Source organism: Lutra lutra, chromosome 12 (assembly GCF_902655055.1).
Source record: "Lutra lutra chromosome 12, mLutLut1.2, whole genome shotgun sequence".
Classification (NCBI taxonomy): Eukaryota; Metazoa; Chordata; class Mammalia; order Carnivora; family Mustelidae; genus Lutra; species Lutra lutra.
The window spans coordinates 73,187,443-73,202,486 of record NC_062289.1 but is presented as its reverse complement, the minus strand read 5'-3'; the positions used below and the strand labels follow the sequence as shown (position 1 = coordinate 73,202,486).

The 15,044-nt window shown below is 60.7% G+C and overlaps 2 protein-coding genes across 2 annotated transcripts; one reads left to right on the top strand and one right to left on the bottom strand.

The window, feature by feature from the left end:
• Positions 1-6,189: 6,189 nt before the first annotated feature.
• Positions 6,190-11,703, top strand: GAS2L1 (growth arrest specific 2 like 1). Its single transcript, XM_047698199.1, has 6 exons — positions 6,190-6,345; positions 7,104-7,954; positions 9,258-9,365; positions 9,468-9,564; positions 9,661-9,832; positions 10,369-11,703. Exons 2-6 carry the CDS (start codon positions 7,322-7,324, stop codon positions 11,402-11,404), a joined length of 2,046 nt encoding a protein of 681 aa, XP_047554155.1. The 5' UTR covers positions 6,190-6,345; positions 7,104-7,321; the 3' UTR covers positions 11,405-11,703.
• A 153-nt stretch (positions 11,704-11,856) lies between these two features.
• RASL10A (RAS like family 10 member A) lies at positions 11,857-14,316 on the bottom strand. Its single transcript, XM_047698205.1, has 3 exons — positions 13,947-14,316; positions 12,767-12,891; positions 11,857-12,490 (listed from the first exon to the last, which is right to left on the bottom strand). Exons 1-3 carry the CDS (start codon positions 14,163-14,165, stop codon positions 12,223-12,225), a joined length of 612 nt encoding a protein of 203 aa, XP_047554161.1. The 5' UTR covers positions 14,166-14,316; the 3' UTR covers positions 11,857-12,222.
• Positions 14,317-15,044: the final 728 nt, after the last annotated feature.

Below are 15,044 nucleotides of genomic sequence, written 5' to 3'. Positions count from 1 at the left end.
GTGTGCCGAGTTTTTTTTTTTTCCTTCTTTTAAAGATGGTTGTTAACTAAGACTAAATAATGGGAACCCCTTGTGAGCATGCTCAGTATCATTGTGGAGAACCAAGAGGGCCTCTAACTGTAACAATGTTCATGGTTGTGATGTTTTTTTTTTTTTTTTTTTTTTTTTTAAATAAAATTCCAAATGTTTATAAACAGTCATCCTTCTCAGCCTCTGTTGCGCAGTCGCTGCAAGTCGTGGAGTGGGCCCCGAGCTGTCATGTAACTGGTCCTTCCACTGTCCTGGGAGGGGAAACCCAAAATGGTCAGGATGGCACCATGTCGGGTGTGGTGCTGCTAGCACGTGGGTGTTCCAAATCAGGCTCCACACGCTTCAGAACGAAGTCTGCTTCAGTGACCACTAATAGGAACTGTTTTCACTTACCACTCCGTGATGTGACATTTTCTTGATGTTCCAGGGTCAGCATTTGTGAACGTGGTTGAATAGAGGCCACTGTTCAGCCATCCCTGGCTGCCTTGTGTGAGGTCAGAAGCCAGGGCTTTTCTCCATGAGGGTGTTTCTGAAATTATGGAGAAGATGAGAAGAGCCTCAGACCCTAAAACATATGGGCCTTTTTGATCAGTCTTGCCTTTCCCTAGACTTGTGTGAAGACTCTTTAGGTCCAGGCCAGTAGATTTAAAGGTGATTCCCAGCATCCAGAGTTTGAGGCCCCAACATGCCTTCCTGGGAAAAGCTGTATGTAACCCAGTCTGCAAATAAAATCAGTTGATGACCAGATGCTCAGCAAAGAAATGCAGGCCTTAACATACCCCATCAGCAAAGACCAGCTAGGGCAGGGCTGCACACAAAGTCCTGAATGGCAGCCGGGACAGGGAAATCAGATGTTGGCAGCTAGGACTCCTGGCTTGGAAGTGGAGAGGCTCAAGCTGTGGGGTGAGTCCCGTGGAACCGCTGCCTCCTAAAGTCGCAGCCGCAGCCCTCAGCATAACTTGATACTAGTCCGTATTTCAAAAGTCCACATGTATGAAATTGTATCTTATTCTGGCTTTTTAAAGCTTAAAGAATGATAAAAAGTGAAACCAGCTAATGTCTGAAGATTCAAGGAGAGATGGTCACCTTTGCCAGGGGACGGCACAAGAAGAATTTGGAATAATGATTTCCTCTCCATCCCGTCCATGAGAGCAAGGCCTTGGGAAGGCTCCGAGGAGCCCGTGTACCTCTCCCTGCTCACAGCCGCCCTGCTTCCATTCCTGAGGCAGACCGGGACAGGTCCTGGGCACTCTCCCAGCCCTCCTCGGCAAATGTGTGACATCTCTGTGGCTTCGTCTTTTACATTGACAAGTCATTTCTCAAGAACGGCATTGCTCTCCCACCTTTGGGAAACCCTTCATCAGCTCCTCTAGATACCAAGCCATTTTTCAGTCTTTTGCTTCTACTGATAGTTCTCAAAGTCCCCAGTGACCGTGTTGCCAAATCAGTGGTCCCTCCTGGGCCCTCTGGTGGCTACTGCGCCCCCTCCCTGACCTCGAAAGGTAGGAAGGCCTCCTCTGACCCTCAGTGCCTGGCTGACCTCCTAGACACCAGCTCCTTTCGAGGGTCTGACGGGCTTGCAGAAGGGCTAGAGCCAGCGCCTTCCTCCAGCCCAGCTCAACAAATGGGGGACGCCTGGAGCCTCACCATCGTCCTGGCCTCCTGGTTCTCTCGTGTTGCCCCAGCCCCCGACCCAACCCAGCAGGCTCTATCAAAACCCTGTACAGTGTTAAGTCACCAGCACCTCCCAGCTCTCGTCTGCCGCCCCACGCGGGGCTGCCCGCTTCCCCTCCAGCCCTTGCCTCACAGAGCCCAAATGACTTCTTGACACTTCAAGTCACTGCAATTCTTAGAACTCACCAAGGCCTTCTAGCACACTCGCCATGACCCACGAGGCCCCTGTGACCTCAGCTGCCCCGCTCAGCCTTGGTGGCTGGACTCTGGCCACACAGGCCAGTGCTGCTGCTCCAAGGGGCCCGGGAGGCTCCCGCCTCAGCCTTGGCAGGCATCGGAGTGTTGGAGCCCAGGTGCACACCCTGAGGCCCAAATCCAACCACAACATCCCTGGGCTCTCGTGTGGTGCCAAGCACCACCTCACAGCACTGAGTTCCCGAGAAGTCTTTGAGGTAGGAGTCCACCCCTGTCTCCTGGATGAGGTGGTGGAACTGGCCAGTGGAGGCTGAGGCGGCCAGGCCTGTGCTCCCGGCATGCAGGCGTCCCGTGTCTGAGAAGCTGGGGGCTCTGGCAGCTCTGGGTAGGGATCAGCCACCACCCGGCCCACAGCCCATGCTAAGGGATGACAAGGCGGCCCTCTGTGGGAGCCGCGGCACAACCATCACACGTGGCCAGCATTACCTGCCCCCTGCCTGGACCTTGAGGCTGCCCCAGAGTGTCTCGCGGCCCTGCCTCGAGAGGGGCTTGTCAGCAGCACTAAATAGTCCTGCGAGAGGCGTTTATGTCAGAAGGACTGATTTCTCTCAGCCAAAAGAAATGTCTGGACTGCACTGGCCTCAGAGGACCTCAGGTAGCCTGAGTTCCAAGCCCTGTCTCAAAGGGTTGCGCAAAGTTGGTTAGTGCCCCTGGAGCTGGAGAAGGAGGAAAAGCAGGGGTGTGGCCACCAGGAGCAGGACAGGGAGCAGGGAGAAGTCAGAGAAGTCCTGCTTACGTTCCACACCCTGCTCCGAACTCTCCAGGAGCTCTTGGTCGAGCACACCCAGAATAAACATTTCCATCCCGGCCTCATGGCCCCGCGAGGCTACACTCCACAGTCCCGGGCAAAAGGTTGAGGAGTCAGTGGGGAGATGGGTCTATGCCCCGCACATACACAGACCGCAACGAGTGGCTCAACTGCCCCATGGGAAGGAGCGTGGGGCTCCAAGGTTGTGGCAGCTGTGGGGCCAAGGACAGGACAGTGACCAAGGCAAGTGGCCGATGCAACTGGGAGCCAAGCACCCAGACACCAGGACCTCAGGGCGAGTGGCTGGCTCTGGAGCTGACCCTTCCCGTCCCACGCAGACGGAGCTGCCGGCCACAGGGCAAGCAATGAGCAGTGTATCAGGCAGGTTGGAAAGTGGGCCCTCTTGGGCTTTCCGGCCCTGATTTTTCTCCTGGAGGGCACAGGAGGGAGCTCAGGGAAGCTTAGGGTCCCACAGCCGGAGCAGGAGCAAGCAGCTGTCATGGTTGGACCCACATGGGAACATAGGAGCCTAAAGCCCCCCGTGGGTCACTCCCTCAACCAGGGCTCAGCTCACCAGCTCAATCTAACCTGGAGAGCTTGGAGGGGACCCAACCAGCACCTGAGCTGACCGGCCCCAGGGCTGAATCCCACCAGGGAGGGCTTTACCTGAAGACTCCGTGGCCGTCATCTGACCTCCATTGCAACCAAGGCCAAGCACGCAGTTCCCTGGCACCCAGCAGCAGGGGCAAGAAATCTGGCCACGTGTCCACTGGCCATGGGCAAGACCATGAGCGCATTAGAGGCACGCCTTCTGTATACCAGGGTGGTCCCTGGGGTCTGTGGAAATGGGTTCAAAACAACTGTAGCCCAAACCTCCTGTCCCCTCAGCAGTTTTTGTGACTTTCCTTGGTCCTGCAAGGAACAGGACAGGTCATCACACAACAGAAGTGGTCAAAGCTGAGGCCCTCCACGGCCTGGGCCAGGAGTCTGGCTATGCCAGTCAGCCCTACACCTGCCACCTGTCCTATAATCAGAATGTTGGAGTCTGTGCTCTAGAGTGGGCATCTGTGATGGCAGGTCACAGCTGGGGGGATGGGAGATAGGGAGTAGCAAGCCCCCACCCCCCTATCCCCACTTCCTCAGAGGAATAGTAGACATTTGTCCTGAATGCTAACTAATAATACCATTTTCACAACACTATGATGTGACTACTACCGTTGTCCCATTTTACACATAGTACAACTGAGGCTCAGAGAGCTTAACCATCTCACCCAAAAACCAAGAGCAGGGCCTGGGTTCAATCTGACCTCTCTTATGCCTAGAGCCCTGTTGTTCAGCAAGGTAGACATAAGCAGGAATCAAATTCCTGCACAGCTGCTGACCACACTACATCCCTTGCCCTCTCTAGGCCTTAGTGTCCCCACATGGTAAAATGAGAACACATAAAATCATCACACCTCATAAGATTTTTTTTAGGAAAAAAAAAAAAAGATTATTTTGAGGACTAAATTACTTAAGTTTCCACACCTTGCCCTTTCCCCCGAAACCTGAGTTCCCTTGTCCCCATCTCCAGCAGCCCTCTCTCCCCAAGTATCAGCAGTCCCAGATCTGGGAGCCATTCTGGACTCTGTCCAATTCACCAGCTTATCCCATCAGGTCTCCCCTCAGGTACAGCCAGAATCCACCACTCTCCACCATCCCTGCACAGCAACCACAGGGAACCTGTAAAGACCTAAGTCAGGTCACACCCCTGCCCTGCAATAAATCTCTCCATGACTCCCATGTCCCTCCAAAGAGGCATGGCCCACAAAGCCCTACTTGCTCTGCTCCCAATATCTCTGTTCTCATCCCATCCTCCATCCCAGCCTCACAGGCCTCCTTATTCTTTCTTGAACACACCAACCACCTGCCCACCTCAGGGCCTTTACACTGGCTGTCCCCTCTGTATGAAATACTCTGCTTCTAGCCATCTACATGGTTCCTTCCCTTAACTCCTTTCCTGAACACTGATTTAAAACTGCAGCCTCATCCCACCCCACACTCCCAGGCCCTCAGCTGGTTCCATCGCTCTCTCTTCCCTGGTGCCTCATCCCTGTTTCAGTCCAAGGGCTGCCTTCCTACCACACTGTGAACCCTGAGAGCTGGCTCTGTCTGCCTCCCACCTTTTGCTCTTAGTTCCCAGTGCCAGAAGAGACCCAGCACACAGTAGGTGCCACTTAACTGTCAGCCATTATTGTTACTAGTTACCCCCCCTTCCTCACTCTTTGTGGGTAGGGGTGCTGAAGGAGAGGGTAGATCAGAACCTGTACCCCTTGGATATCTAGGACACTGGGCTGTTTGCCCACTGAGTCATGAGGACTCGGTGGGATGACATACGTGCAGCCTGGCACCACAAGGTCTAGCACATAGTAGGTACTCAACAAATGCCCCTGACACTTGAATGAGGATACTCCCATAATAGCCATGTTCAAACCCCAGACTCCACCAGCTGCTCTCTTGAGCTCCAGTTTGGGCAAAAGAAAGTGTCTCATAGAGGTGACTTGACTGGTTTAGGTCAAGGGCACAGAGCAAGCCTGGTGCACAGTAGGAGCTTTATGAAAGCTCTGAGACTTGGCTATGGATGGTGGTGCCTCCCCCCAGGCTGGCCCCGCCTGGCCAGCAGGGCTGCAGCCCAGCCAGGCCTGGCCTCCCCGCCCAGCCTCCCCGCCCAGGCAGCAGCAGGGGGCAGGATTTCCCGCAGGTCCCAGCCAGGGCCCTCCTCTGCAGTTTGAAAAGAAACCAGCAGCGATTAACCCTCCTGAGCCAAACCGACCCAGGCCACTTCATATCCTCCTTTCCTCTTAATTCTATGCCTGACCCCCGCAGCCACAGGTGATTAGGGATGGGCCTCTCCCCAAAGGGCAGGGGCCAAGGTGTGAGATCCCCAGGCCTTAGCCCCCTGCCTACTCCTCTGAGCCTGTGTCCTTATCAGAGAAACGGGTTCCCCCAACCTCAAGGTTACAAATGAGTTTTCAGTAAGGAGTGGCACGACGGGTGGGCAGAACAGGCCATCTTCCCCCTCCACGAGGCCCGCCCTGCTGGTAGGAAGCTCACACCCGAGTCACACTGGCTTCATTTATCTGAACTAGGATGGTTCACTCCAGGCGGAGGTGACTTTGCAGCCCCGGCCCCTATCGCTTCCTGAGTTCGTCTTGGGAACAGGCCGTGCGGCCCTCCCGAGGAGGCAGCTATCCGGGAAAGGAGTGCAGTTAAAATCGCCCAAACCTCCCCACAGGAGACCAAGCAGTTTTGAAAGGTACAATAGGGACTAGGCTGAGCTGGGACAGGAGGTCCGGCATGGTGGGGTCGCCTGGGGGCCCTGGTGCCGCCCCCACCCCAGTCAGGAGACTCCAGCTCCTCCCTCGGTCCGCCCTGCCAGCCCGGGAACAGCGCTGCCCCTTTAAGAGCGCGCGGCCCCGCCCGCCCCCTCGGGCCGGATCCGAATTCCAGGGAGGCGGGGCGGAGACGACGGGCGGGAGGGTGCGGAGGCCTCCGCGGCGAGACCGGATCGCTGTGGCTCGGGCGGCGCCTCCCTGCGGCGGCCCGGCCCCGCTCGGCCCCGCCGGGGCGATGCTCCCCGAGGCCGCAGGATGAGCCAGGTGAGCGCGGGGACCCCCAGTACCCCCTGCCTGGCGCGCACTCACGGGGACCTGGCAGCTGCGGCCTCCGTTGCCCGGGGCTGTGTGACCTTGGGCGGCCCCGCACCTTCTCTGGGCCGAAGCCGGAAGGCCAGCGGGGCTGTCCGAGGCTCCTCCGAGTCCCGGCCGGCACGGACCCGGCCTGCGGCGCTAGGGAGGCTCGGAGGAGGAGGCGGGGCCTGGCTCCGGCCCCCGGGCTGCCGGTGGCGCTTGGGAGCATAAGCGCGGCTCAGGTCGGCCTGGCTTTGCCACCCACTGCTCTGCGACCTTGAGCGAGCCCTTATCCTCTCTGCACCTCAGTTTCCTCATCTGTAAAATGGAGATAAAATCACTGACACTCAGCCCTGGGCAGGGGCATTGCGGTTACTGTTACTGTTGTTATGTCGTTGTTATAATGAGAGTCCTTAGGGAAGGAGAGCTGTGGGAGTACCTGGGACCTTCCCAGAGGTGGGGGGCCGGGTACCAGCCCTCAGCGATGGAGCTAATCATTCCTGCGGTTGGGACCTGAATTCCTGGACATGTCCTGCCTGTCCATTGTGGGCGCATGCCTGTGGGCTACATCTTTAGGGCTCTGCTTTTCACCTACCTTGTGGGGCAATAAGGATGCGTGGGGACCTGCGAGGGAGGGAGGATTCAGTCAAGTATCCTCTTACCCACCTCCCAGAGGGAAATAGCAAACATTTTCGATACTAAGTCATTCATACAAATTATCTCATTAGGTCCTGCAAGGAGGGTGCTATTACTGTACCCATTTCACAGACAAGGAAACCGAGGTACAGTGAAGTTTCTCACAGCCAGCTCACAAAACCAAGCGTCTGGCCTGAGATGACAGGCAAGTTACAGGTGGTCAGCGGCTTAGTCTGTACCGAGGGCTTCCTGGGTCCTCACAGCAGCCCTGTGTCCCTGCCCACCCACCGTGACTCGGCCGGCCCCAGGCATGGCGGACCCGGTGGCGGGCATCGCGGGCTCAGCAGCCAAGAGCGTGCGGCCGTTCCGCTCGAGTGAGGCCTACGTGGAGGCCATGAAGGAGGACCTGGCCGAGTGGCTCAACGCCTTGTATGGCCTGGGTCTGCCCAGTGGTGGCGATGGCTTCCTGACGGGGCTGGCCACGGGCACCACCCTGTGCCAACATGCCAATGCTGTCACCGATGCTGCCCGCGCTTTGGCTGTTGCCCGCCCAGCCCGCGGGGTGGCCTTCCAGGCACACAGTGTGGTGCCCGGCTCTTTCATGGCCCGCGACAATGTGGCCACGTTCATCGGCTGGTGCCGAACAGAGCTGGGTGTGCCCGAAGTGCTCATGTTTGAGACGGAGGACCTGGTGCTTCGAAAGAATGAGAAGAGCGTGGTGCTGTGCCTGCTGGAGGTGGCACGGCGTGGGGCACGCCTTGGCCTGCTCGCCCCTCGCCTTGTGCAATTTGAACAGGAGATTGAGCAGGAGCTCCGTGCTGCCCCCCCGGCCCCCCACGCCCGCACAGCCGAGGAGGACGCCCCCGAAATGGCCACCACAGCAGGGGCTCCCACCCGCGGGCCCCGCATGACACCCAGCGACCTGCGCAACCTCGACGAGCTGGTGAGTCTGCCCATGAGGGCGCACATCCCCACCGCGTGCCCAGGATGGGACAGCCTGCCCCATGGGGTAGTGCACAGGTTGAGCATCAACTAGATACCTGGCCCCAAGGAGCGGGCACAGCCGCTGGGAGGGAGAAGTGCTTGGTGAGGTCGCATGGCCCTGTTGGGCGGTGGATGAAATCTGAGCTCCACTGTGTGATCTCCCCACTTCAAGGGCTCCCCATCCACCAGAGAAGGGCCGTATACCCCTCATCTGGGCGCTGTGTGATTTGACCCCTTCTGTATGTACTTCAGGACTAGACACTTGGAACCACATCACAGAGCTCGAGGTTGAGTGGGTGCCTGTGATGCTTGGCTCTGAGCGAGGTGCCCGGCACACAATAGGCTCACTGAGGGCCTAGGGAAGCTTCCCAGGGCTCTGCAGCCCCCCTGCCAACCCCCCATGGCCCAGCGCACATCACTGGTGGGGAAGCCAGGCCCAGAGCTGCTGTTAGGAACATGGGAGCTGCCAGACTGTACCCCCAGCTCCCTCCTGCTCGTCTTAGGACGTAGGTATCCCTAACGCCCCCGCAGCCTGGCCAAGAGTGAGTGTCCTTCTTATCAGAAGGTTAGGACTATGCTGTGCCTTACCCCTGAGGGAGTTAGCCTGATGGCCTTGGGCAGAGGCTGCCAACCCCAATCCTATCTTGGGCCAGGGTCACCAGAGGCTCCACCTGCTCATTTCCTCTGGCCCCATTGTCGGCTGGGAGGTGGGCCGCCCACATAGCCAGCCTGGCAGCTCCTGACCTGGGCTGGGGCGGGGGTGGGGTGCAAATGTGTGCTTGCTGGGCATGTGGCCTAGGTGTGCATGTTGGGGTGTGTGTCTGTGTCTTACATGTCTGTGGCACTGATGTGGCGTGGGTTCCCTACACTCATGTCCCACGGTCCTCCTCCTCCAATGGACCCAGTCTCCCTGTGGGGCCTCAGCCTCTCTCTGTGAAGTAGGTGGAGGGGGAGTGAGGACGGCTCCCAGGACAGCCCCAGGATCAGGGGCTGGAGGGAGGCACCTCACTGGAGTCCCAAGCCCTGGCCTGACCACAGGGCCACCATCCTTTCCTGGTCAGCTCCCTGACCTCCAACAGCCAAAGGGGAAGGGCAGCTGGTGAAAGGTCAAGTGTAGAGCCTGCACCCAAGTCTGGAGCCACACCATCCGTGCCCCCTTTCTCCGGAAGGACCTGCTTCCTCCTGACCCTGGAGCTGCTGACATCAGGCCCCAGGAGGAGGGACTGAATCCCTGACCTCCCGCTTCTCCTCTCTGGCCTCAGGTGAGGGAGATCTTGGGCTACTGCACCTGTCCAGACCAGTTTCCCATGATCAAAGTCTCGGAGGGCAAGTACCGCGTGGGAGACTCCAGTCTCCTCATCTTTGTGCGGGTAAGAGCCCGGGGCTGCCCTGCAGGCAGCAGCCTAAGGTGGGCTGTCATGCCCCCCACCCCCACTGACAGGCCATGACCTGCCCACGCTGGGCTCCCACAGGTGCTGAGGAGCCACGTGATGGTGCGCGTGGGTGGCGGCTGGGACACTCTGGAGCACTATCTGGACAAGCATGACCCTTGCCGCTGCTCGTCCTCGGGTCAGTGCCTGTGGCGGGGCCATAGCGGGGATGGGCAGGCCGGGCTCTGTCTGTGGCACGGCCCTTCACAGGCCACCTGTTTTCTCACCCCCGCAGCCCACCGCCCGCCCCAGCCCAGGGCTCGCACCTTCTCCCCACAGAGGGTGTCGCCCACCCCCAGCCCACGGGCTGGCAGCCCAGCGCCTGGGGGTGAGCGCCGGAGCTCCCGGCCAGAAGTGACGCCCATTAGCCTACGGGCCTCAAAGGAGGGATCAGAGACCACCCTCAGGTGAGAGGCAGGAGGACCTGAGGGTGAGGGGTCCGGGGGTTGGGGGTGTCCGCCTTGGCCTGGATGACAAACGAGCCTGTGCTCCAGGGTGACTCACGCCCTGGGAAAAGTTCCCGTGGGTGGGGGCAGGCCTGGCTTCCTATCTCCATGGCAACCCAAGCAACTGAACAACACAGCTGGGGCAGGCCCTGGGGGCTGGGCGGCGGCCAGTCCTACCCGCTTCCCTCTGGCCTGCCCAGGAAGCTGGAGGCCTGGGGAGGGGGAACTCGGAACCTGGCTTCTTCTGCTGCCTTGGGGTGGGGGGTGGCCCCGGCTGCCGGAAGCTGCTTGGAGTCCCTCACTTCTCTCTGGAACTCCCCAAGAGGACCGAAGCCCTTGACAGCCCCAGCCCCACCCCCACCCACCACCACCACCACAGGTGTCTTCCCCACCCCCAACTACTTGGCTGCTTGTCCTTTCCTCTCTGGGCCGTTTCTGCATGCCAGTCCTGTCTCTGTATGCCCCATCTCTCGCTATCTCTTGTTCCGCTGCCCCAGGGCCCGGGACCAGCTGCCCCCCCATCCCCGCTCCCGCCGCTACTCCGGGGACAGTGACTCCTCAGCGTCCTCAGCCCAGAGTGGCCCCCTTGGTGTCCGCAGTGAAGACTCAGGCACTGGCTCCCGGAAGGAGCGAACCAGCCGGCGGCTGACCACGGGCACCCCAGCCTCCCCGAGACGGCCTCCTGCCCCACGCAGCCAGTCCAGAGACCGACTGGATCGGGGGCGGCCCCGTGGGGCCCCAGGAGGCCGGGGAGCCCTGCTGTCAGCCGCCAGCCCTGCCCGGCGGGCCCGGAGCCAGAGCCGGGAGGAGCAGACCATGCTGGTGGTGCGCAGGGACCGAGATGGGCAGCACTCGTGGTTGCCCCGGGGCAGGGTCAGTGGGGGCTCAGGCAGGAGCAGCCCCCAGACTCCCCGGGCTCGCAGCCCTGCAGCGCCCCGGCCTCTCCGGGTCTCCAGCCCCAGTCCAGAGTTGGGCGCCACACCGGCCAGTGTCTTCCGCACCCCTCTACAGATGGACCCGAAGCAGGAGCAGCAGCTATTCCGGCGCTTGGAAGAGGAGTTCCTGGCCAATGCGCGAGCCCTTGAGGCTGCTGCTGGCGGGACCCCCGCCGGACCAGCCTCTGACCCAGCTCGGGCCCCAGACCCTCCAGCTCCTGACTCGGCCTACTGTTCCTCCAGCTCCTCCTCTTCATCCCTCAGTGTCCTGGGTGGCAAGTGTGGCCAACCTGGGGACTCTGGCCGGATGGCCAATGGGCTGCCCGGGCCCCGAGGCCCAGTCCTGTCCAGCTCTTCCGATGAAGGCAGCCCCTGCCCCGGTGTGGGGGGCCCACCAGATGCACCTGGGAGCCCCTTGGCTGGCCTGGAGCTCCCAAGGACCTGGGCACGGGGCCGGATGGACACACAGCCAGACCGAAAACCTTCACGCATCCCCACGCCTCGGGGCCCTCGCCGCCCGTCTGGATCTACAGAGCCTGGGGCCTGGCATGCCCTGCACTCTGTGAGCCCAAGGGCAGAGCCGGATTCCTGGATGTGATGAACCAGCCCAGCTGCCCCCCAGGCCCCCACTCCTTCTCATCCTATTCCTTCGTGGCCTTAACCCCTCTGCATCAGGGAGCCCCCCCTCCACCCCTGCCTCTCGGGTACCAGACCTCATGGGACCAGACCCCTTGGGACCACATGGCACAATGGGACCTCTGTTGTACATTCCGGTTGGGGGATGAGCGTTGCTATTTAATTACTAATATTATTGATTGCCTTAGAGGAGGTCAGTGAGGACCCGTCCTGCGGTCCTGTGGCCCTGCAGAGCCTGACAGTAAAGTATTGTTCCAGCCACTTGTGTCTGCTTCTTGGGGTCGGCCTTGGGGCCATCACACCTTTTGGGTACCCTTCTTACATGTTGGGGTTCTGGTATTAGGTGCCAGGGAGCAATGACCTCTAAGCTTAAGACCATGCAGCCCACCCAAGAAATGCAAGCTGCGCTTCCATCGTTTTACCCTTTATTACCTCCTGAGAGGTGTGATTTTAGAGTCTGTCCAGAGGAGCCGCAGGAGCAACCTGAGCGCTTCCAATCAGATCCACAGCCAAGTCCCTTCTACCCAATGGGACTGTAACCCAATGAGGTCCCAGAAAAGACTGCTGGAGCCCAGTGTGGCTTGGGGGCCTGGCAGGGTCCAATGCAGCTCAAAGAAAGTCCTGTCGCCCCGAGACTGAGTGGGAGGTTTCCTCATCCAATCAGGGAGGAGACTTTGTCCTGTCCAATCCGAGAGAAGTTGGGCAATTTCGTCCGGGTACCCGGTGGTTCCGATCAAACCACCCTCACCCCCCCACCTTCGGCGTCGACGTCCAGTTCAATCACATGAGGCTGCAACGCGCTGGATGCAGCGCCCCCTGCAGGCGCAGGGCTGGGTGCGCAGGGCGTGCACGCACCAAAGCGCAACGCAGCAGCTCGCGGAAAAGACGCAGCACGTGCCAATTGTACTTGGCGGAGCACTCGAGGTAGCCGCAGCGCCAGCCCCTGCGCACCAGGGCGGCCAGCGCGCGCCGAGGCCCGAAGCGCAGCCGCTGCCGGTCCCGCTTGTTGCCTACCACGAGGATGGGAGCCTCGGGTGCGCCCGCCGGCCTGTGGGCCAGATGGGGACGAGAGCTGCTGTGCCGGATGCCCCACGCCAGAGACCCCTCCCTCCGCAGTGGGTATATATATTCCTGTGGCCAGAGACAGCCCCCCCCCCCCCCAAGGGAATACCAGACCTGAGTGGCCCAAAGACAGCATGGCTGGCAGACCCGAGACCCAGCCAGGACCGGGGAAGAACCCACCCATTCCCCTTGGGCAAAGGCCCAGGCGGTCTGGCAAAAGTACCCCTCCTCCACCCATACACACCTGTGGCGGCATCCCCACCTGGTCTCCGAGATGCGTTGCCGTAGCGCCTTCACGTAATCGAAACTGTCTGGGCTGCAGATATCATAGACGAGCACAAAGGCGTCCGTGTCCTGCAAGCTCCAGTCCTTGGAGTCTGGCCACTCCTGGGGCGGGAGGCCGGAGTTTGCCAGAGACCCTTTCTCACTCTCCAACAGCCAGACCTTCTGAAGGGTCTTGATGCTAAACCCACAGTTCATCCTCAGGCCTCGGCCGTCCCCACCATCTCTCTCCAAGCTCCCTAGGCCCTACTGTCCTCAGGGTTGCCAGGATAAAAATTTCTAACCCGTGCCTGAAGCCAGTCAGCTGCTTACCAGCCCTCCTTCACTCTCGGCCTCCTCTCTGCCCACCCCCTAGCTTCCTCCTTCCAGCTTTTCAAAGCTCATCTCGGAGCTGGCCTCTTAGGCCCTCCCTCCCTGTTTACCACAGCTGCCTCTAAGCCCAGGCTCCTGTTCCCCAGGACCTCGGACACTATTGATGATGGACACCTGTACACATTCAGGCCTGGGGGGGCTAAGCACATGCTGTCCTTTCCACCTGGCAGGCTTCTGACACTTCTTTTAACCAAAACTTCATTCATTCTTCCAGGGTCAGCCCAAACGTAAACCCCTCCAGGAAGCCCTGCTTAATTCTGTGTGCTCCTTCCTCTTTATCCCTCGGAGGCATCCAGCTCCAAGAATTCAAAATCTGCCCTGGGCTTCGCACAAATTGCTAAACTCTTTGCTCCAAGTCACAGGAATAAGGGAGCAGAGAATAACTGCCCTAGAAAGTTCACCTGTGTCTGGCCCCATCCTCCCCCAACTGAGAGTCTGCTTAATTCCCCAAGCATAAAATGCTCACCCGCAGGGAGGCACGACCATAGTCTGCCATACACTGATCCAGAACCACCCTCGGAGGCAGGCAAATAATACAGGCACTTTAGGCGAATGAGAAAAACCCTCTTTTCAAATTCGCCGGGCCTGGGGCCTGATCTTGGACAGCAGCAGGCTGTCAGGGAGAGACACACACACAAACCTCCCAGGACACGTTCATCCTTTAATCCATGAACACAGTTGGGCACCCCAGGGCTGTCCAGGCAGACACGCACGTGTGCACCAAGCACCCGCCACACATACACGCTGTCACACGCCCCCGCCCGGGCCGCCCGGCCCCCAGTCGCTACCTCTGGACCCCCGGGGTTCTGACCGGGAGGAGCGCCGTCGCCGTCGCGGATGCTCAGGTCGTAGACCGCGCCGTCGAGCAGCACCGCGGGCCGGTAGAGGCGTGGCCCGTCCGTGGGCCGGTGGCGTTCCGGGTAATCACCGAACAGGAACTGGCGGATGATGGCCGTCTTGCCCACGCCCGGGGCACCCAGCACAGCCACCCGCAGGCTGCCCCCCATGGCCCGCGCGCCCAGCCGCGCCCAGCGCTGTAAACCCTCATGGGCCAGCGCTGCGCCGTGCGCCCCGCGTGCCCTGCCCGGTGCGCCCTGGCCCCGCGCTTCTCATCGCCCCCCACCCCTCCGCCCCCGGAGCACCCTGGGCCAGGAGAGGCCGGGCCAGAGGACGAAGCGGGTGGCCGGAGGGCAGACAGCCGAGCAGGCCGACGGAGGACGAACGAGCAGCTCCGGCAGGTGCCGAAGCTCGGGAGAGAACAGACCCCGCGCGCGGTGCAGACACCGCCTCCGCCCCGCAGCGCAAGCTGGAGGCGCCGCCGGCAGCGCGAGCACCGGGGTCGCACCTCCTGGCCGCGCGGGTCTCGCAGCGCGTCCCGCAGCGGGTCCGGGCGCGGGGACGGCGCTGCCTCTCGGTGCCTCAGTCCCGTTGTCCTTCGGTCGCTCCGGCGCCCTGAGTCGCCACCCCAGCCAGGGGCGCGAGCAAGCGAGGAGCGAGCGGGCGAGCAGAGCTTCCCGGAGGCGGCGATGAGGTAACCGCCGGCCCGCCCCTCCCCAGCTCCCCACTACCCGCCCGGGATGCTCCTCCCGGGAAGGGTCGCAGGAAGGTGACTGGGGCGCAGGAAGCCGGAGGGAGGGATCCAGCCCCCTCGGTGTCCCGCGCTCCTCTCACCCGCTCCAAAATAGAAGTCCCTTCCCGCCCACGCCCGCGTCCGCTCTTGCAAACACCGCTCCCGCAAGCTGGCTCCAGACAAATCCAGCCCGCGGGAGTCGGGCCTCCCGGGTCGGATCTACAGCCCCAGCTGTGTGACCTTGGGCGAGTCTCCGCACTGTGGGGCCTCTGGGCTCCGCATCCATCAAACGCAGACACCTTGCTTGAGACCCTAC

Bases quoted from the DNA above. Each gene is read 5' to 3' on its own strand.
- GAS2L1 (XM_047698199.1), top strand. From the start codon at position 7,322: ATGGCGGACCCGGTGGCGGGCATCGCGGGCTCAGCAGCCAAGAGCGTG. The intron at 7,955-9,257 runs GTGAGTCTGCCC...CTCTGGCCTCAG, and splicing joins TGCGCAACCTCGACGAGCTG to GTGAGGGAGATCTTGGGCTA. The intron at 9,565-9,660 runs GTCAGTGCCTGT...TCACCCCCGCAG, and splicing joins TTGCCGCTGCTCGTCCTCGG to CCCACCGCCCGCCCCAGCCC.
- RASL10A (XM_047698205.1), bottom strand. From the start codon at position 14,165: ATGGGGGGCAGCCTGCGGGTGGCTGTGCTGGGTGCCCCGGGCGTGGGC. The intron at 12,892-13,946 runs GTAGCGACTGGG...CTCCCGCCCCAG, and splicing joins AGAACCCCGGGGGTCCAGAG to GAGTGGCCAGACTCCAAGGA. The intron at 12,491-12,766 runs GTGGGGATGCCG...TCTGGCCCACAG, and splicing joins CAACGCATCTCGGAGACCAG to GCCGGCGGGCGCACCCGAGG.